Source organism: Vombatus ursinus, unplaced genomic scaffold (genome assembly GCF_900497805.2).
Source record: "Vombatus ursinus unplaced genomic scaffold, bare-nosed wombat genome assembly UNPS02015255.1, whole genome shotgun sequence".
Taxonomy (NCBI): Eukaryota; Metazoa; Chordata; class Mammalia; order Diprotodontia; family Vombatidae; genus Vombatus; species Vombatus ursinus.
Window position 1 is genome coordinate 25456000 of NW_020955033.1, and position 23753 is coordinate 25479752.

Consider the following 23753-nt stretch of genomic DNA (forward strand, 5'->3'; position numbering starts at 1 on the left):
ATTCCAGAACTAGGAGTCAGGGAACAAAGAAAAGGTTTTGTTAAATAAAATTATTATTTTCACAACTAAAATTATTACTACCACCGTCAGGCTAGCCAAAACGAGTCCACTTAATCAGTCAACATAATACTTGGCTATGTGGAAATAGTATTTGGTAGAGCAGGAGTTTCTTAATTTTCATTGACCCCTTTGGCAGTCTGATGAAGCCTACAGATTCTTTCTCAGAATAATATTTTTGATATATAAAATATATAGGATTTCCAAGGGAATCAACTATACTGAAATAAAGATGTAATTTTTTTCCATCAAAGATCACAGACCTTCTGAAATCTATCAACGGACACCTTTGGCATCCATGGGCCCCAGATTAAGAGACTTTCTAATTATGTATAGTAGGAAATTTTTGAAGAAGGAAGTGTTGCTAACAGAAGGCAAATGTAAAAAAAATTTTTTTTAAATACACAGGAGAGATATCTGTGTATGTATTATATATATATATATATATATATACATATATATATATATATGTATATATATATGAAAATAAAGAGCTTAGGTACTGGTCAGCAAATTGTCGCTCTGAACTGCTGACAATGTACACTTGTCCAGCAATGAAAGATCTAAAAACACTTCACTTCAATCCACTGTTCTTTCTGATATGCTAGCATGCTTCTGCTCATTTAAACGCTACAAAATCTTTTGATTCTCTACACAGCCAATGACAGTATCAAAGCAAATGATATCATCAATAGAAATTATTCCTATCTTTGTACTGACCACCAGAGCCCAACTCTTCCCCCGAAAATGAAAAATCTATTTTTACTTTGTTCTCAAATATTTTCTGGAGGGCACTGGCAGCAATAGTTGAAGTAGTTATTTGTAGGTACCAAGATTTATAAATTCATAAAGATACCCCCCAATAATTTGGGGAGATAGCTGTATCATGTCATGTAAGACCTATGAAGATACACAGAATTACCAACACTGTCAAAAGTAATGGAACTGATCCTGCAAGAAGAAAGAGAAAACCTGGAAAGCCTTTGGGAAGGTTCATTATTCTAAGTGTGCTGGAAAAGTTAATTTACTAAGAGGAAACTTAGTGGCCTGTGAAAGGAGCAATTACTCTTCTTAATGGTCAGATCAAGACCAATATTGGCAATTATGTAACTGTAACTGGAGTACTTAGGTGAATATACCATGTATTCACACCATTTTTCTATAAGGCTTAATAATAACAGTGTACTAGGTCACAGAAGAAGGGCAGTGTCTTTCAACAACGGCCAGAAGCTACACAAACATATATAAATAAATAATTCTATTTTTGCAATGTTGTAGGAAAATGATCCTTAATATTATTTTCTTCAATTCCTCATTGTGATTGCCCATTCTTATTTTTTTTTTTCAGTAAGAATATCAACTACTTTTAGGTTAACAGATAACAAGAGTCAAATTACTGATTTTTCTTTTACAATCTAAGAAATAAACTGTTAATATGAAGTTGTGATTGTTCTCTCATTATTCCATACTCCAATTTGTTTCTTTAAGAAAAACTGGAAATCATTGGAAATGAAAATGAAATTTCGGATGTTTGCTTTTAGAGCATAGGCCATGAGATCGTAGCTCCAGAGTTGGAAGAGACCTGAGAAATCATCTAGTCCAACTCCCACATTTTACAAGTAAAGTAACTGAATTCCAGTGAGGTTAAAGGACTTGCTAGCATCACACAGGCAGTATGTGGCAGAGCCTGATTCAAACTTGTGATTCCCAAGTTCAGCAGTCTTTCTACTCTCTCATTACCTCTTTCAAAACATTTCTCAAACTTATTTACATTATGTAATGTTCCATTTACAATTATGATTTTATACTGGGTGTCCTAAAAGTCTTAGTGCAGCCTGAAGCTATTTTTTGGAGCCTCAAACTACACTAAAGACTTCTGAAACACCCTATATGCCTAATATAAATGAGGTAAAGGTTTGACTTGCCTACTTCACTTGGTGCTATATGGCATTTTAAAGAAGTGTTAATTTCTTAGTATCTATGTTAGGCTTAATGCGAAAAATGACTATTAATGTTAAGGATAAGAGAAAACACAAAAAAGTATATCATCTAAGGGTTGATGAAACTGAATAGTAAAAGAAAATTTAATGGAAGTAGTAAAGAATTAGGAATTAAATGTATTTTTAAATCTGTCCCATTACAAACCATACTCTATAAGACTGGAGTAAAAAACTTTTTTAAATTAACTGTGGCTTACATGGATTTGATCCAAATTTCAAAATGACTATCCAAATACTGTTTTGTGGTTTGTTTGGTTTCAGCGCATTCAAAGTAATTATAATGTATTACACAGGCTATGGTATTATACAGTATTTCACTAGAACTGCCTGTTATCAAACGCATTTAAATTTCGTTTAGCCAACAAAACCCACTGCTATTTCTCATTTAATACAAAAGGATCCTCCGTTCAATGGCTTTGCGGCAAATAGGGCATTCGCTCATTCGATCTCCACAAAGCTGACATGTTCCATGGCCACAGAGGAATATCATATTCTTCAGACGATCCAAACACACAGGACACATTGTCTGTGAAAGAATGTGGCAACACAAGTAGTATAATTATTGAGGAAACATTAAATTGCAACTTTTCACAACTGTGATATCACTAGTTTTCCCATATTATTTTTCTTGAGAATCTGTTATCGTAGCCTTTTCTAAGCATGACAAGTAATTTAATTATAAGTGTCCTTTTTTCTTCCCTATATGTAGAAAACACTGATGTTCCACAATTTTAATTTTTAGAAAAAATATCCAAGGGTTTTAACATTAAGGTAGAACACAAGCTGCCAAGATGAGAAATGTTATAAAGAAGGTAAAAAATGGCTCAATATGGTAATTTCCTTGATCTTGCCATTACCCAAAATTACCACAAACCTTCAAGAATTTTGAAATCCCCTTATCTAAGCATGATCTATTACCTCTCCCACTGATTTCCTTTACCTAAACCTATTCTCAATCTATACTGTGGCCTCCAATCCCCTGCCTCCTCAAATTCTCTCCCAGGCCATCTCCTTTACACTAGCCACTCTCTCCTCTTTTCCCCATCTTGACCCACTGGTGAACTGATTCAACTCTACAACAGGCTCATCTCTTGACTTTTTAGGCCCCTTATTTCACCAGTCACACCCTGCCAAGTCTCAGCTTTGGATCACTCCCACTGTCTGCCACCTTTGCTCCTACAACATGCTGCAAAACGAAGGTAAAGAAAAGTACACAATCATTCTGATTGAGTCCACTATAAATTTATATTATACAACCTCAACTGGGCCCTCATTATGGCTAGGTGATGTACTACACTTGCCTTATCAAATCATAATAACTCTCTTCACAGTGGCTCTTCCAAACCTTTCCATTCTTTCTCAAACCTCCCATGGCTCCTTCTTCCCCCCACCCTCTCAGCTGAGAACCTAGCTTCGTATTTTATAATTAAAATTGAGGACATTCAACATGAGTTCCCTCTTCTTCTCCCATCACTCAGAAGCCTTCTACCATTATTTCTTCCTTTACCCCTAACTCACATGCTTGGGTAACCTTAATCTTTCCAAGGCTATGCCCTCTATGCTCAAGTGATCCCATTCCATCCCTTCTCCTCCAACAGACTGCCCCCTCTGTCATCCCCATTCTATTATTTTCAATCTTTCCCTGTCTACTAGTTCATTCCCTACTGTCTATTAACATACCCATGTCCCCTCCATCCCAAAAAAAACCATTCACTTGGATCCTTCCACTCTTGTTAACTATTGACCTATATCTCTTCTCTTCCAAAAGGCTGTCTACAAGAGGTGCCTCCACTTTCTCTATTCTTGCTTCTGACCTTATCACTGAGCCAAAATGGCTCTCTCTAAAGTTACCAATGATCTCTTCGTTGCCAAATTCAACAGCCTTTACTCAATCCTCATTCTCTCTGAACTTTCTGCCACCTCCAAAACTGTTGATCATATTCTCCTCCTAGATACTCATCTTTTTAAGTTTTCAAGCAACTCCTCTCTCCTGGTTCTCCTATCTATCTAACCACTCCTTCTCAGTATTCTTTGCTGGAGGTGTCCCTAAGGGTTCTGTCCCAGCCCTCTTCTTGGTGAAGTACATCAGCTTCCATGGATGTAATTACCATCTCTATGATAATGATTCTCAAATTTACAGGTCCTGCACCAATATCTCTGCTGACTTTTAATCTCATATCTCCAACTGCCTTTCAGACATCTCAAAGTGGATGATCAGGCAATGTCTTAAACTAAGTATGTCCAAAACTGAACTTATCTTTTCCCTTAAACCCTCCCTACATCCCACCTTCCTTATTATTGTAGAGGACAACACTATCCTTCCAGTCCTTCAACCTCCCAAACTAGTAGTCATTCTGGATTCATCACTATCTCATGCCCCTCATATCCAGGGTTATTATGAGAATCAAATGAGATAAATTAGTATTAATTAAAGTTATATAAATATCAGCAATTGTTATGTCCTCTGGACCCCCAATTCTATCAACAAACTTCCCTTTATATCTCTTCCTTGCCTTTTTCCTTCCGTGTTTTGAGACTCATGAAAACTTAACCTCAGAAGGCTGGCAAACCTCTCCCAGTGTAATAGGTCAGGAGGTGGAAGATGCCTTTGTCTTCACTACCACTACTAGACCCTCTAGACGCTACCATCACCCAGCAACCTCTTCTACTTTGACCCTATTTAAATCATTAAGTACAGTCACCCTATTTAAATCATTCACCCTATTTAAATCATTAAGTACAGTCACCTACCAGGCATCAGATTATTTCTCCTCCCTTTTTCAAGGAACTCAGAACCTGGCTCATAATCTTTTCCTCCTTAAACCCAACTTCAAAATTTGGAAACTTCAAAACACACACACAGACACACACACACACACACACACACAGAATTCCCTCAAATATTCTGGCCTTACAGTTTCTCAATCTCTTCAACTCTCATGATCTACTCCTTCATTCAAACTACACACAGATTTTTTGCCCCTGATTTTACCATCAAGAGCAAGCATTTATATGGAGGTGTAAGTGCTTGTACAACCTCTATGACCCAGAATTCTGATCACAACATGCTATACTTCCATCTCTTCTCATGCCTATTCACAGAATCCTGAAATTTCAAAGTTGGAAGGAACTTGAATGGCCATATACTACAACCTGTATCTGGAAAAGATTTCACAACCTTTGTCTGAAGACTTCCAATAAGGAAAAACCTACAACACCCCCAAGTAAGTCCATTCCATTCTTGGATAGCTTTAATCATCAGTAAGTTTTGCCTTATATATTGCCTAAATTTGCTCAATGTGCACAAATCTACCATCTGGGGGCAAAGACTGACACACTTTCAGTTTATCATGTCCTCTAACACCTTTCATTTCTCAAGATAAACATTCCTACTTCATAGGATCACAGTTTAGAGTTGGAATGGATCGCAGGAACATGAATTTAGGCATGGAAGACATCAGATGTTATCAAATCCAATATTCTTACTTTACAGATGAGGAAATTGAAGTACTAAAATTAAATGACTTGCCCAATGTCACATAGTGAGATGAGATTTGAACTCAGGTCTTCCTAACTCTAAATACAAAATAGGGAGACCAAACTCCAAATACAGTACTGTACTATACCAGGCTGCCTCTCTGGTTCCTTCAACCAAATTTCATATGCTATAAATCTGAGGCCTTTTTTTTTTTTCTGCCATCTTGTTGCTCTTTTCTGGTCATTCTCTAGCTTTTCATCATCTTTCATTAAATATGGTACACAGAACTGAGCATAGTACCCTACAACAAGACTATTGTACTCGCTTATTACTGGAAGATGTGCTTCTCATAAGGCAGTCCACAATTTCATCAGCTTTTTTGGGTTTTGATATCAAGACTACTGACTTATGCTGAGATTACAAGAACACTAAAATTCCCAGATCTGTTTCATACAAAATCATGTCTGTGACTAGACCATGGAAACATAGCTATTAAGTGTCAGGGGAGAGCTTTTAATAAAGGTTTCCCCTGGTTACAATTAAAAATTTACAAATCCACTACATTACCAATCTATTTTAAAAAGTTTTGGAACTATTTTAAATGTTTTTATATCTCTCAATAAAAGGAACTTCAAAACAAAATGATACAAAATAACTTTCATGAAAAAACTACTATTTTCTTCAAAAATTAGCTTCTCTGCTCTGTGCATGTGCATTTCTTACATGAAAGAAAAAGATTCTGAAAATTCAGCACCAATCTTAAATTTGTTTTAGAATGAATTTAGTATCCTATCAAAATCAAGAACTTACAAGGCCACAATTACATCAAGAAAATGGATCTAATTATATTATTTTTAACTCCTTCAGTTCAGGAATTTTAATCAATTGATTGTATATAATTAATACATAACTCTTATCTGGCATATGAAAATAAGCACTGCTCTACATCACCATTTATTATGGGACTGTTTTATATGTACAGATAGAAAAGAAATGGTTCTAGCAGTAAGATAACATTGATATTTCAAGTTTTTATCCAACGAAATAATTCTGATCAACCAGATTTAGATTAGAGGACAAATGTGAAGTATGAAATAGAGCTTTGATTTCAGGAAGCAAATAGATGCCCTCTTCTCCTAAAAGCCATTCATAAAAATCAGTGTTTTAACATAAAGATATTTTTACCTGCTCTTTGATATCTTGTAACTGTTGCTGTAACTTCTGTACATCAGCATTGACATTGGTGTTGTCTTTGTCCTTCTGTAAAACTGGAATGTTTCCACTTGCTGCAATATAGATAGAGTATTTTTAAATCCCCTCACCATAACTGGATGTAGTACTTTACATGAATTCTTCATGAAATGGCCTCTATTATTAGGCTGTTTTTTTTTTTTTTCCTGGTGAGGGCAATTGGGGTTAAGTGACTTGCCCAGAGTCACACAACTATTGAGTGTTATGTGTTTGAGGCCGGATTTGAACTCAGGTCCTCCTGACTCCAGGGCCGGTGCTCTATCCACTACACCATCTAGCTGCCCCCTATTAGGCTGGTTTTTAAAACAAGACTCTTTTAAACAATGGGTATATTTGGCACAGTAACATAAAAAGCAGATTGCTTCATTTGTAGTGCCTGACTGAAGTAAGCCTCAACAAAGTTTTTAAATTGGAGTCAGCACTTTCCTTGTTTCCCCTTCTCAGATTCATAAATATCTCTATTATGCTTGCTTTCTCTATACTGTACTAGCCTAAGAGTAACTAGTAAAAGCTATGGGTCTGAAGACTTTGGGAATGGATTGAGAGGCAATGGAAGACAATTTTACCCCAAAGGTCAGTTTCCTTTAAAAAAAAAAAAAAGATAAGTTTTTATTGATATTTTCTGTTTTTTACATCATAATAGTTATTCCAAGTGTTCCTTTCCCCTCCCTCTACCAGAGAACCATCCCACATAACAAATCCTATTTTTCAGAGAGGGAAAAAAAACCCAGTACAACTAACCAATCCATTGAAAAAGTTCAAAGACATGTGCAATATGTAACACCTGTGGATCCAACCACCATGAAGGAGTAGATTGGGGATGTCCTCTCATATTTCTTCAATCTAGGCATGCTTAATCTTTACAATTTTGTTATATTTACTCTTGGTATGTCATTGTTCTTTCCATTTACATTGTTGTAGTAACTGTGTATATTGCTTTCTTGGCTCTGCTTACTTCATTCTATATCAATTCATATAGATCTTTCCATGCTTCTCTATACTCATCACAGTAATTTCTTACAGCACAGTGATACTCCATTACATTCATATACCATAATTTTGTTAGCCATTCCCTAACTGATGGGCATCCACTTTGTTTCCAATTCTCAGCTATCATAAAAAAGTTGCTGTAAATATTGTGGTGTATATGGGGACTTTCTTATTGACGGCTTCCTGGAAGTACAAACCCAGTAATGTCCTTGGTTCAAAGGGAATGGACATTTTCCTAGTTTCCTTAAAAACCTTACAAAAGGTTTTTGTTCAGCTGAGGAGATCGTTTTTATAGGAATCTTAACTCTTGTTAATAATAGTGTAAGATGAAAAAAATGAAAGTGCTACAAAGTATCAAATAGTCTCATATAAAAGAGAAAAAAGAATGGTGTCTGATCTCATTACTAGCCCTATTCTGCCATATTCTCTCCCTCTACTTGAAGACACATTTACAGTTGTATTTGACATGAAAAGTCCTGAATAAATATCCATAATTCAATGTCCAGTATTATCTGTATTAATGCTCCCTTCTACCACATCATAAGAAATAACTGTATGCTACCAGTTTATAGTGGAGTCCCAGATACAAAACAAAACACGTAATTCCCTTTTTATACAAGAGGTGTGTTTTGGGAAGAAGTTGTACGTGTATCCAATTATGTCAAATTGTATAATTTTCTGACCCACATTTCTAATTTATTGAAACAAAGATATAACTATAATCTTTTAAAATTATCCCTTTTTTTTTCTTCATTTTGGAGGAAAGTCTTTTGAATGTTTTCAGGTTTGTAATCACCATACAAATGGCTTTAAAATAACTTTTTTTCCTGACTACTAATTTATAACAATAGACCAACAAACATATTAATCTTTTTATGTGTAAGAAAATAGTTTATTATTAAGAATTAGGAGACAAAAAAGAAAATAGAGCGTAACCTCCTTGAAGACAAAAACTTTCATTTTTGTCTTTTATTCCTAAAAGCAGGAGCTTAATAAATGCTTATTGAATTGAATTAATTGAAATGGGTCCAACTGTAAGAAAAAAATTTTAAGAAAATAAACTTACCAATATCATCAGTGGCATCTTCTGAGCCTTTGCCACCACAACACATAATGAAAGGTACTCTCCGTTCAACTACTGCCCGACATTGCACACATTTCTTCATCAGGTTAGCACAGTCTGGAAAAACAAAGGTAGATACATTATTTAGACAAGGGACACATATTACCCTTTCCTCTGCAGTTGACTCTTCTTCTATCTAATCTAAATAACTTTTAAGGGAAGCCCCACTAAACTATCCTGATATGCCTACCAGGAAGGTAACACTAAACATGTTATAAACCTTAGAACAAAAATCAAACCTTTCCTATATTTTTAGGACACCAGAATCAGTGGTCCATAATTTAAGGATTAACTACACTCCCTAATATTTTGGTAAACAATTTTTTTTCTACAAATAAATAACATGATGTCCATTTCAGGAGTTTAATGTAAAAAGGAAAGAAAAAGGGAGACTTTTCTTTCAAAACACAAATTAATACCAGAATGATCCTGGTACTGCCCACCTCTTACCAATACACTGCACTGTCTTGGACTGGTGACTGGTTGCTTGTAAGCCCACTGCAGTTTTCTCTAAAACTCTTTTCTGAGGCAAAATACTGTACTCCAAAATTTCTGCATTATGTTGAACCATTCTCTTCCTGCTGTTTCTATCAAAATGAGTCAATAGAGTAAAAATAAAAATAGCCACTGTACTGAAAAATAATTTCTATGCAAAGAGTAGCATGAAAGTACCATAGTAATAAACATTCTTAACAACTAGAGCAGTTCAAAAATGGAATGGGCTGCCCCTGGTGTGGGGCTGAGGAGCACAGGGGAATGGTGGGTTTCCAACCATTGAAAGCAAAAGCTACATGATCACTTGTTAGGAATATTATAGATGAGCTTCACAATCTGAAAAGGAGATGAACTACATGACCACTGAGATTTTTTGCCCATTCAGACTCTATAATGCCTTTTTTCCACTACTCAAATATTAGGTAACTCATGGCTTGTAAACTAAGACTGAATAATACTCTTTTTTTCTTCCCCAAAAAACATCATAGGTAGGTACTACAAGTACAGTTAAATAAGAAGCTTTACATATTATTTATAATTCTATTTAATTCATGGTTACAAAGATCTAAAATTACAGGTGAAGTGAAAGAGTATCTTTTCCAGTATTCAAATATTGATGGAAAACATATATCTTTTTTTTAAGGCAATTGGGGTTAAGTGACTTGCCCAGGGTCACACAGCTAGTAAGTGTCCACCTAGCTGCCCCCTACAAAACATATATATTAAAAAAAGAAACAGTAAAAGCTGCTGAAATGGCAGCACTGGAGAAAAGGTACAGTATCACAGAATTTAGAGCCAAAAGGGATCATAATTATAGTCTTATCCAACCCGTTTCAGTTTACAAACTGAGGAAACAGGCTCAGGGCTAACATTTTACTCTATGTGGATCATTCCATGGCCTTCTAATTCATTCCTTTGCCTGCAGAAGAGTCTGTTTAGAAGCTTCCTATCACACATCAGTATTTTGAAAGGAAAAGACACTGAATGATTTTGGGGATAAATAGGATAAACTCTAATTTGACATTCCCTGATTCTAAAGGATTCTGACTAGAGGTACAACAAAGGTGTACTCCCAAAATAAAGCGTAACTCAATGAAAATGGGAAAGAGTAGGTAAATCATCTGTCCACGTAGAACATGCTACACAGGAGTTGAATGTGTAAAGAACTCTAGCTTGGAATTGTATGGTTTTAGGGAAAATATTTTTCAAGTTTAAAAGGTTGTCAATTTTCATGCTATATAAGACATTCCCAAAATAAACCTTATTTTGGTAACTTCAAGCTGGGCTTTTCTTTAAGAAAGCCCTTCCAAAAGTTTAACTCTTCACAAAAATGAGCTCCCTACCCTCTAAATCTAATTCAGGATGTCATTTTAGCTTATGAAACCTTAACTGGATGTTACTTGACAAAGATCATTTCCCTTCCTATTTGTGGTTTTGACAGCAGAGACTAGTTACAATTCTGAATTCTCAGACTAGTCCTGCAAAATAGGAGGCCAACAGTCAAGGCATGTCAGCAGAGTTAGAAAGCTCAACTCCAGGTTTGTCTTTATTAACAAATATATTTCATAATGACAGGCCAAGATCAGGTCACTTTACTACTTTAATTACTATCTTATTTAGATAGCTTATTAAGTGCTGCTTACTAAATTATTTTAGGAGCATAACTTACTGTACTTTTACCCTGAAGCTATTCAAGTGAGGAGAATGGTTTTTAAAACCTTTGAAAAACCCTGAATGAAAAGAACAAAAAAGTAGAGAGAAGAACATGGTATGCTGGACAAAAACTGGACGTAAAAAGGGAGGAAATACAAAGATTAGGGGGAGTGAAAAAAAAATACATATAGCTAACATGATCTAATTTTTGCCTGTATCTCCAAAGAAACTAATTTTATTGTGACATCACTTGGCACAAAGAGTAATGGAAAGTAGTAAAGAGGTGTAATAGCTGGTAAAGGCTCAAAAGCAGAAACATAAAGGTTGGTGTACATTACAAGTAGATATGTTAATTTGGTAAAAAAAAAAAAACTTAAAGTGCACTTTTAAGTGGTTCAAAGTATAAAGGGGCAGTTCTCAAAAAAATTATTAAAAACCACCTCCAAAATTGTTCAAATTCTTTAACTGGCACACATACATTGCTGGTGAGGCTGTTAATTGATTTAACCTTTTTTAAAAAATTTACTTAATTAGCAAGTGTTACAAAACTAGGAATAACCTGTAACCCAGTGATCCTACTATTAGGGCCATATCCTAGGGATATGATCCACACAGAATAAAACACAGGGGAGAAAAGGGTTTTGTTTTGGTTTTTTTTTAACAAAAATATTCATATCAACATAATTTATAATAGCAAAAAACTGAGAACCATCTATATGTCCAATGTTTGTGGAATGGTTAATTGTGATTCCAAGTTGCAGATTATAGTATAAGAAATAACAAATGAAAATAACATAAAAAAAAGAGGAGGACTTTATAAAAGAAAACAAAACCAAAACAATATGCACACTGTTTACATAAATAATAACAGAAGGCAAAAATTAAAAAAAGAAAAACAGAAACAGGATAATTGTTATTACCTTATTAAAAAGCTTATACGTATTTCTGTATGTGTATACAAATATGGATACATACATCTAAATTTTCTAAAAAAACAAAAACAAACCACTACACACAAATATAATACTATATAAATAAAAATGCCATCAAAAACAACTAAACTCATAATAAATATGATGACCAATCCTGAATCTGAGGTCAGATGACAACATATTCCAAATGTTAGAGATACAATTATTACATCAATTAATTATGCTTCCCTGCTTTTCTTTGTTACAAGGGAGATTTGAGGCAAGGGCAAAGGGTGAGGAAAGTACATGAAGAAATCATTTTGGTGTAGAAAACAAAGACTAACTGTAAATAATAGAAATAAAGTGCCCTTTAAATGAATTTTGTTTGCATATATTTTTTCAGAACTAAACTTTGCTGAGTGATAAAGGATCATTTATTCAGGATGTCCCATGAGTCTTAGTGCAGTTTTAAGCTATTTAGCTGCACTAAGACTTTTGGGACATCCTGTAGACTATATAGATATCTACAGCTGATACTGTGCAAGGGCAAGACAATAACTTCTATTTAGAGCTCTGTGGAGGATGTAGGAATCAGCTAACATAAGAACACAGGAAAAACTGACATACTAAATAGGGAAGCAAATGTTAAGCAGTGAAGTACCCTCCAAATATCAACAGATTAGGGTTTTTAGTGAGGTAACATCTGGGCACAAAAAACGGAGCTAGACTTCCTCTTATTCTATTCTTACAAAACGCTATAATGGAGGTTGAGTATTGCCTAGGCATACTTACTCTCACAAGCACACATGTGGCCACAGGGCTGAAAAAGAACAGCAGCTTTCTTGTCAGAGCACACCACACATTCTTCAATCTGCAGGAGGAGGCCATGGCATTAGCACAGATATCCAGTCAATAATCAGTCAAGCAATAAGCATGCACTCAGCACCTTCTATGTGCTAGACTTGTGCTGGATGTTGGGGATAGACATATGTGAGAATCTCTGCTCTCCAGGGGCTCACATTCCACTTAACCTAAACCATATGCAAATCTAGGATCTAACATTTATTTCTACTCAAATTTATTTCTCCTAAATGTAAAAATTCCAGGTAGGACTGGGATTTCAAAATCCACAAATGAAGAAGCTATCAGAGTCCAAAATGGGGTGTGACATCACTTCTCTATGCCTCAGACCCACCATCTATTGCTGATATCAGCACTCCGAATTCCATACTCACATTTCCCACTCCTCTTCCCCCTCTCCCCCCACGCCGCGCCCTCCCCCCCGCCCCCCGCATTGCTGCTTTCACTATATTTCTCTCAAAAAAGACTGGATATTTTTCTAAAGTAATTTTTCAAGGAAGTTAAGGAAAAATAAAATACATAAAGGGACAGAAACAGATAAGTTTACAGAGCACTTTTCCTATCCTAACAGATGAGTTCAATCCCAGATTGTCTGGGCCAGCATTTTACTTGGTTCCTTTTTCTTGATTCAGCTTACACGGGGAATCCCCGCGAAGTGTACTGGCTAAACACTTGCAATTGGAGTCAGAAAGAGCTAAGTTCAAATCCAGCCTCAGATACTTTCTAGTTGTATGACCCTAGGCAAGTCAATTACATCTCAGTTTCCTCAGCTATAAAATGCTACCCATTTCCCAGGATTGATGAGAAGATCAAATGAGAGAGAAATGTAAGTGAAGTGCTGTCCAAAAATTCAAACACTATAAATGGGAATAAATTATCATCTTTATTATTATTATTATTATTGACTACTCTGAAACTTAGTGGCCATCATCTCCCAGACAGTCTCTCTTCTCCCAAAGTGTCCTTTGCAGGATCATCATCCATGTTCTGCTTCCTATATGTGGGTGAGCTCCAGGACTCTATCCTAGGCTTTCTTCTTTCTGCGCTCTCTTTAGGTGAATTTATCAGTTACCATGGGTTCAACTATTATCCTATACAAATAACCCTCAAATCTATATATCTCTTCTGAGCATCAATCCCATAACACCAAGTGGATATTCTATAGACATCTCAAACATATCACATCTTCTCTTTTACCCTAAATCCAAACACTTTCTCCTAATTTCTCTATTTGATTGAGGGTACCATTATACTTCTAGTGACCCTCAAAGTCACCCCCATTCTTCATTCTCTCTCACATACCAAATCAGTTAAGTTTTTTTTTTTGGTGTTTGTTTTTTTATTCTACTCTACAACTCTCTCAATCTAACCTGTTTTGTCTACTCACACAGCCACCACCCTAGAACACCTCTCCCTAGATTATTACAATACCCCCTCTAGTTGGTCTCCCTCCAGTCTTTCCCCTATCCAGTCCATCCTGTATATAACTACCAAATGTATATTCCTAAATAAAGCACAAATGTGACTCATCATTCCTCTTCCTCTGCTTAACAAGCTTCTGTGGCTCCCTACAGCCTTGTACACAGAATTGAATTTTTTTTGAGAACCTAGAAAACAGAGAGGAATTCCTCTCACCCCTTTGCCTTTTCTTGTAAGAGGGAAACCTGTCTACAACTCAAACATAGTTATTTGGCTATTGCAGATTTTTAAAAAAAAGCAAAGGCTTTTTGAAGATGGAGGAGACATGGATGTGTTTGTAGGCAGTACACAAGCAACCAGTTGTCAGGGAGAGACTGAAGAGAAGTGAAAGTAGGGTTGCTAAAGGGAGGAATATACTAGAGAAGAAAGGATGAAATGGTAACTTTTGAGCACGTAGAGGGGTTTGCCTTGATAAGGTGAAGAGCCACCTCATCAGGTGAGACAGGTGTGAAGTGAGAGATAATGGCAGAAGGCATCTCAGTGATGTGAGATGAGGAGAAGAAAAGAGGGAGTTCTTAATGAATGACTTTAATTTTTTTCAGTAAATTATGAGGCAAGGTTCTCAGATGACTTGGGAGGGGGCAGGGACACAGGCCACCACATCCATGTCTCCTCCATCTTCAAAAAGCCTTTGCTTTTTTTTTTTAAATCTGCAATAGCCAAATAACTATGTTTGAGTTATATACAGGTTTCCCTCTTACAAGAAAAGGCAAAGGGGTGAGAGGAATTCCTCTCTGTTTTCTAGGTTCTCAAAAAAAAAATCCAATTCTGTATACAAGGCTGTAGGGAGCCACAGAAGCTTGTTAAGCAGAGGAAGAGGAATGATGAGTCACATTTGTGCTTTATTTGGGAATATACATTTGGTAGTTATGTACAGGATGGACTGGATAGGAGAAAGACTGAAGGGAGACCAACTAGAGGGGGTACTGTAATAATCTAGAGAGAGGTGTTCTAGGGTGGTGGCTGTGTGAGTAGACAAAACAGGTTAGATTGAGAGAGTTGTGGATGTAGAATAAAGAAACAAACACCAAAAAGCCATCACTCACAAACAGGTTACTGCGAGTTTCTCTTTTCAGAAAAACAAATATGAATCAGTCAGAAGGCCTGGATCCAACTTCCAGATTCACCACACGAATGACCTTGAGTAAGCCACAAACTCTGAGCATCAGTACACTCACACATAAAATGTGGACAACAATATGGGTTGTGGTAAGAAAACTTCTTGCCTGTGTCCCTGACCCCTCCCAAGTCATCTGAGAACCCTGCCTCATAATTTACTGAAAAAAATTAAAGTCATTCATTAAGAACTCCCTCTTTTCTTCTCCTCATCTCACATCACTGAGATGCTTTCTGCCATTATCTCTCACTTCACACCTGTCTCACCTGATGAGGTAGCCCTTCACCTTATCAAGACAAACCCCTCTACATGCACAAAAGTTACCATTCCATCCTTTCTTCTCCAGTATATCCCTCTCTTCGGCAACCCTACTTTCACTTCTCTTTAATCTCTCCCTGATAACTGGTTGCTTCTGTACTGCCTACAAACACACCCATGTCTCCTCCATCTTCAAAAAGCCTTCATTTGACCTGGCCATCCCCACTAGCTTTTTATCTCTTCTGACTTCTGTGGCTAAAAACAAGAAGGCTGTCTTCCATTGATGCCTCCACTTCCTTTCTTCTCATACTCTTTTTTAACTCATATCTGGTTTCTAACTTCATCAATCAACTGAAACTGCTCAATCCAAAGTTACCAATGCTCTTGATCGCCAAATCTAATATTGCCTTTCCTCAATCCTCATCCTTTTTGACCTCTGCTCAGCCTCTGACATTGTTAATCATCTTCTTCTCCTTGATACTCTGTCTAGATTTTCTTGGCAATACTTTCTCCCTTTTGTCCTTGATATTCTCTTCTCTCTAGGTTTTTGTGATACTCTCCTGGTTCTCCTCCTACCTGTCTGACAACTCCTTCTCAGGTTCATTTGTTGGATCTTCATTCAGGTCATAACCATGGGTGTCCTCCAAGGCTCTTCCTGGCTCTTCTACCTCTATACTATTTCTCTTGGTGATCTTACCAGCTCCCAGGGAATTCAATCATAATCTCTGTGCCTGTCGTTTGTTGTTCAGTCGTAGTCAACTCTTTGTGACCCCATAGACTATAGCATTCCAGGTCCTTCTGACCTCCACTATTTCTCAAAGCCTGTCCAAGTCAATGTTTATTGTTTTCATGACACAAACTACCCATCTCATCCTCTGCCGTCCACTTCTCCTTTAGTCTTCAATACTTCCCAACATCAGGGTCTCTTCCAATAAGTCCCGTCTTCTCATTATGTGGCTGAAGTACTTAAGCTTAAGTATTTGACCTTCTAGTGAATGGCCTGAATTAATTTCTTTAAGTATTGACCTACTTGATCTCCTTGCTGTCCAAGGGAATCTCAAAAGTCTTCTTCAGCACCACAATTCAAAAGTGCCGATTCTGAGGCTCTCACAGTCATACGTGGCTATTGGAAAAATCATGGCTTTGACTATATGTACCTTTGTTGGCAAGGTGATATCTCTCCTTTTTAGTATACTGTCCAGATTTGCCACAACATTCCTTTCAAGGAGCAAGCATCTTTTAATTTCATAGTGCAGACAGTCCAAGAATATAAAATCTGACACTGCTTCCATGCCTCCCCCCCCACCCCCCCACCCCATTTGCCAGGAAGTGATGGGACCAGTTGTCAAATTCTTAGTTTTTTTAAACTCCAAGCCAATTTTTACACTCTCTTCTTCTTTCATCTTCATGAAGAGGCTTCTTAATTCTTTTTCACTTTCTGCAATCAGAGTGGTATCATTTGTATTTTATAATCCAAGGCCAAACTTACCTGTTATTCCAGTTATCTTTTTTTTGGTCCATTAATTTATTTATTTTTAGTTTTCAACATTCACTTCCACAAGATTTTGAATTCCTCCAATTATCTTTTTATTTCCTACTTCAGCATGCCAATCCCCTATGATGAATGTGACATCTTTTTTGGGTGTTCTTCTAGATGATGTTGTAGGTCTTCATAGAACTGATCAACTTTAGCTTCTTCGCCATCACTAGTTGGAGCACAGACTTGTATTACTATGATGTTGAATGGTCTGCCTTCAATTGGAACAGATATCATTCTGTCATTTTTGAGATTATACCCTCGGTACTACTTTTCTCACCCTTTCATTGACTATGTGGGTTACTCCATTTTTTCTAAGGGATTCTTGCCCATAGTAGTATATGTAATGATCACTGAATTAAATTCACCCATTCCAGTCCATTGACCCAAGATGTCAATGTTTAATATTTCCATCTCCTGCTTGACCATATCCAGCTTACCTTGGTTCCCAGATCTTACATTCCAGGTTTCTACACAATACTGATCTTTACAGCATCAGACTTTCCTTTTGTCACCAGATGCATCCACAGATGAGCTTCCTTTCAGTTTTGGCCCTGTTGCTTCATTAGTACTAGAGCTACCTGCAGTTGTCCTGTACTCCTCCCCAGCAGCGTACTGGCCACCTTTCAACCCGAGGGGTTCATCTTCCAATGTCATCTCGTTTTTCATTTTAATACTTTCCACAGGGTTTTCTTGGCAAAGATACTGGAGGAGCTTGCCATTGCCTTCTCCAATGGATCACCTTTTGTCAGAACTCTCCACTATGACCTGTTCATCTTGGGTAACCCTGTATGGCATAGCTCATAGTTTCATGGAGCTATGCAAGTCCCTCCACATAGCACTGATCCAAGAGTAGCATCTCTATGCAAATGATTTTTAAATCTACATATCCAGTCCTAACCACTTTCCTAACCTCCAAATTCACATCTCCAACTGCCTATTGGATATCTTAAACTAAATGGTACTGGCTTCCTTTGCTATTCCTCAGAGAAGAAACTCTATGTCTCAAATCAAAATATTTTCACTGGCCCTCCCCTATGCCTGGATTCTCTTCTTCTTCATCTCCATCTCCTGGCTTCCTACAAGTCCTCCCTAGAATCCCATCCTTTAAACAAAATAGATACTCCTTAATACTAGTGTCTCACCCATTAGATTGTCAGCTCCTTAAGAACAAGGACCATCTTTTTACCTTTTTATGTATGCCCAGCACTTAACACAATGCCTGGCACATAGTAGCTGCTTAACAAATGTTTGTTACCTTGACCTTTAAATTATAAAAATTATATAAAACAAAAATATGACTACTCAAAGAGCTATATCTAAAGTAGAACCATGCTCTTTTTCAGAAATACTAACTTTTTTCTCTTGGTCAAATATATAAGATACACAAACCCCTATACATGTATAAACACAGAACAGGAACGCAATAGATATTCCTACTCCATTCCCACTCTTGAGCTCTGTTCCACTGAGGAGTTATTTGACAGACACAGTGGCAACAGACAATATCATTTATCATTAAAATTGCCTTAAAGAGTGAAAAAAGGATAAAAGAAACAAAGGATAATACATGAAAGTTACCTTTGTTCTAGACTGAACTTGTTCTTTACAGATGAGGCATTTCTTGACACGTGGAGAACACAAAGAACATGTAGCAATATGTCCACATGGGCCAAAAAGAGTATCTCTCTTCATATCTGAACATACCATACACTCCTCCAAAGTTTCTGAATCGTTACTGATCATAGAAGGACTCCGTGAACCCACCTGACCACTAATAAGATAAAATATACTCAATCAGGCTTAGTTCATAATCATAGATAATTATTCTTTGAACAGCTTCTGAAAAAATGTCAACCACTGTATCTCTAAGTATTAAAATAAAATAGTAAGAACCACCCAGGAATGGTATATAACTTTAGTTATGTAAGGGAGAAAAAGAAATATTTACTATTTAGAGTCTTCATATATTATATTTTCTCCATTTTTTTTACTATGGAATAATTTTCTTAAAATTGAAGCTACAAAGTAGAAAAATTCTTAAAAATAAAACTTACGTCATGCTGAAAAGGACTGCTTAAATAATTTAAGAGTTAAGTAGTCATTATTACCAGTCAAAGAGATCAATATCGTCAAAAAGTGTTGTTCACTAAACACAACTACAACATAAATGAAAAGATTTCTTAAAGGCGAAGCCAAACTTTTGAGTATTAAATTGTAATTATCCAATAGAATAAATGATAAAATATATCCTCCATTTTCTCAGCAGAGAGGCAGAGTCTATAAGAGCAGTTTATTGCATGTGGAATCAGACAGGGTCACTAATTTGCAAAGGACAAGGGAAGACTCATAGCACAAAATAGCAATGATGTTAAAAACCAAAGGTGTCAGTAAAACTTATTTATTTTTAAAAACTATCTTCATTAATATTTTATCTTTTATAGAGCCAGCAGAGGGAGCACAGATACCTAAAAATCTAACTCCCATATTTCTTTATATAGAATGAAGCTAGCCAATAACATTTATTAAATGATGAATACTGTAGAACTTTAGGACACAGTGGGGGATTACAGATATAAGGCAAGTAAAATCCTGCCATTCAGAAATACACAATTCATATAGTAACACTGCAAAGAAAAGGAACTTTGAAAGACTTAAAAACTGTGAAAAATGCAATGAACATCTACTGACTCCAGAGGACTGATGATGGCATACGGTATCCACCTCCTCCTGATAACATGGGTAATACAGTCAAGGAGCAGCAGGAAATAAATTTCTACACATGACAAATGTGTATGTTTGTTTTACTTCACTATGTTTATTTGCACAGGATTGTATTTTTCTTTATTGAGGAGAACAGAGGAGCTAGTGGTAATGTTGGCACCCTCAAAAAGAAAACATATGGGCAACGAAGTGGCCCACTACATTAGCTGATTGATATGGGTATCTTAGAAAAGTACTATGGGTGAAAAATAAGCTGGAATTAAACAGGAGGAAATAGTGATGGATTCAATTCTGGAAGTGTGCATTACTTTCAAAGATCTCAAAACCTGAATCACTGCAAAAGCCCATCTTTTCAATACCAATAATTACCTAAAATACTATAATATCAGAAGAATTTAAATTAGTATATCCCTAAGTGTAATGGAAAAATGTACACCAACATTCCATGGTATATCACATCAGAAGAATTTAAATTACAATAATTTAGTCAGTGAGTCAATTTATTAAGCACCTACTATGTGCTATGTACTGTGCTAAGCACAGGAGATATAAAGAAAGGCAAAAGACAGTCCCTGTCCTCAAGTAGTTCACAATCTAATATGGAAGACAACATGTAGACAACTACGTACAAATAAGCTATATATAGGATAAGAAGGAAATAATAAGCAAAGGTATGAGAATTAAGGGATATTTGAATAGGGTGTGGAGAGGCTTGGGGAAAGGTTTCCTATAGAATACAGAATTTTAACTGAGACTTGGAAGGAATCCAGGGAAGCCAGGAGGTAGAGCTGAAGAGAGAAAATATTCTAGGCATGAGGAACTATTGGGGGCGGGGGGTGGAAGCAGGGGTAGTAATCACAATCTTAGACAAAGTTAAAGCTAAAATAGATTTAATTAAAAGATATAGAGAAACTACACTATGTGTCACAAATATTATTTTAGACCCTTTAAAATAACTGCAGACAGTATAAAATACCTGTGAGTATACCTCCCAAAACAAACCCAGGAACTACATGAACATAATTATAAAATGCTTTTTTATACAAATGAAGTCAAATTTATATAACTGGAGAAATACTAATTGTTCATGGGTAGGCAAAGCCAATATAATAAAAATGACAATTTAAAATTAATCTATTTACTCAATGCCATCCCAATTAAATTACCAAGAATTTGTTTTACTTAGAATAATAACAAAATGTCAAGAATAACAAGAGAACTAATAAAAAAAATATAAAGGGGAGATTTAGCAGTACCAGATCTTAAAGCTATGTTATATGGCAGTAATTACCAAAACTATCCAGTACTAGCTAAGAAATAGAAAGGTAGATAGACATATAATACACAGCAACAAATGATTACAGTAACCATGTGTTTGACAAATGTAAAGATTTAAGTTTTTGGGATAAGAATTCATTATTGAGTAAAAATTGCTGGGAAAGCTGGAAAGTAGTCTGGCAGAAATTGGGCATACAGCCATATCTTAAACCATTTACCAAGCCAAGGTCAAAATGGACACATGACCTAGATATAAAGGGAGATATCACAAGAAAATTAGAAGAACATTTACCTATTAGACTTATGGATAGGAGAACAATTTATGAATAAACAAGAGACAGAGAACACTATGAAGTATAAAATGGATAATAATTTTGATTACATTAAAGTTTTTGTACAAATAAAACCAATGTAGCCAAGATCAGAAGGAAAGCAGAAAGCTGGGGAAAAAATTTCATAGTCTCTCAGATTAAAGGTATCATTTCTCAATATAAAGAAGTTTGTCAAACTTATAAGAATACAAGTTATTTCCCAACTGATAAATGACCAGAGGATATGAACAGGCAGTTTTTGATGAAGAAATCAAAACCACATATAGTCATATAAAAATGACTTAAATCATTATTGATGAGAGAAATGCAAATAAAAACATTTAAGACATCATCTTACACCTTAATTGGATTGGCCAAAATGAGAGATGCCCTTCAATTGGGGAATGGCTAAACAAGTGGTATTATATGACTGTGACGAAATACTACTGTGATATAAAAAATGATGAGCTGGTTGATTTTAGAAAAACATGTAAAGATTCGCATGAAATAATAAAATGTGAAATAAGCAGCACCAAGAGAATGCTATATGAAGTAACAGAAATATTGTCCTAAGAACAACTGTGAATGACTAATTCATCTTGAGTATTATAATACTCAAACCAAATACAAAGGCATAGTTCCTACAACAATGAAGTAAGATGCTATCCACCTCCAAAGAAAGAAATGATAAATAGAAGTATGTATAGTATGGTTTTACATATATATGTATATTTCTGTTTAATTGTAGCCTTTTCTAGGGCAGGGCAGGAGGGAAGGAGGAAAAACAAAGTGCACAGCAGAGAACAAAAGAAAACTTAGAAGGAAGCCCAGAAAAACAGGGTAGCTTTGAAAACAATGTGCAGTATTTACTACATAGGGTTTTGTTTTTTTTTAAGTACACAGTCCAAAATAGAAATTCATGGTTACATTGTGTTGTGTACATGTAAATGTTTTTTTTTCTTTTTGTGTTTAAGTTCAAAATGAATAAAAATTTAAAAAAAAGAAGAAAGTAAGAGGAGAGAAAATGGAGGCATCAATGAAAGAGAGCCTTCTCAACAAGTTTTGCCACAGCAGACAGGAGAGAAATGAGACAATAGTTAGTGGGGATGGATGGATGGATGAAGAAAATATTCTAGAATGAGGGAAAATTGTAGGCAGTAGGAAAGCAGCCAGTAGTCAGGAAGAGACTAAAGATAAGTGGATAGCGGGAATGAGAGAGAGAGAGAGAGCAATCTGCTAGAGGAGATGAGATAAAATGGGATCCCCTTGTGCTTTAGGACCACCTCTTCATGTAAGACAGGGCTAGAGGAGATAGTGGTACAAGGCATATGGGTGATATGAGAAAAAGAAGCAAATGGCCCAATTTTTTTTTTCAGGAAAATATGAGGCAAAGTTCTCAGCTAAGTTTTTGGGGGAAGAGGCAGCCATGGAAAGTTTGAGGAGGAATGAAAAGGTTTACAAGAATCATTGTGGTGAATGAGAGAGTGAGTTACAGAAGTATAAGAGAATTGCCTAGCAGCAGTAAGACCCAGGTTAGGTTATATAAAATAAATCTGAGTAGAAGCAGTTAGGATGATTGCATGATTTTTTCTACTTCTGTTCAGCTACACATGTACAGGAATGAAGAAAGTAGATGATGGGAAAGATGCCAGGCTAAATGTTGGTGGGGCACAATCAGTGATACAGTTGGCAACACGCTCAAGAGAAGAAGACAGTATAGAGTTGAACTGGTTCACCAAGAAGTCAAGATGGGGAAAGGAAGAGAGTGCAGCTACCTTGGGGATGACACCTTGGAAAAAAACTAAGGAGCCAAGGGATTGGAGGTCATGATGTAGGTAAAGAGAAGGGTTTGGTAGAGACAGCAGGAGAGGTGTAATGTCAACAGACTATGATCAGATAAGGGGATTCCAGAATTCATGAACATGGAAGTGAGGCATTTGTGAGTGATAGAAAGATCAAGGACATTACCATCTTTGTGTGTGGCTGAGGCAGGGCAGAAGAATAGGTCGTATGAAAAGAATAAGCTGAAGTACTGGGAGGTTAGGGTATTTGAGGAAGTATCAACATGCATTATATGACTTAAATCAAAGCGAGATCTAAAATTTGACTTTCAAAAAAGATATAAACCATAAAACTAATAGCTCATGTACAAAGATCCACAGTGAACAAGGACTGACCAGATTGCTGACACTGGGTACTGAAATAAAGTTATGAGAACAAAAGTAGTTAT

General features: G+C 36.1%; 1 protein-coding gene across 1 annotated transcript in view; it reads right to left on the reverse strand.

The window, feature by feature from the left end:
• Positions 1 to 513: 513 nt before the first annotated feature.
• LOC114031822 (E3 ubiquitin-protein ligase MIB1) overlaps positions 514 to 23753 on the reverse strand; it is a 144243-nt gene continuing 121003 nt past the window's right edge. Inside the window, exons 17-21 of the mRNA XM_027846954.1 lie at positions 18792 to 18984; positions 12751 to 12829; positions 8843 to 8956; positions 6721 to 6821; positions 514 to 2583 (exon numbers count right to left, since the gene is read on the reverse strand). Of these exons, the coding sequence (XP_027702755.1) occupies positions 2443 to 2583; positions 6721 to 6821; positions 8843 to 8956; positions 12751 to 12829; positions 18792 to 18984 (628 nt within the window). The 3' untranslated portion in view covers positions 514 to 2442. The remainder of the gene's footprint in view (positions 2584 to 6720; positions 6822 to 8842; positions 8957 to 12750; positions 12830 to 18791; positions 18985 to 23753) is intronic.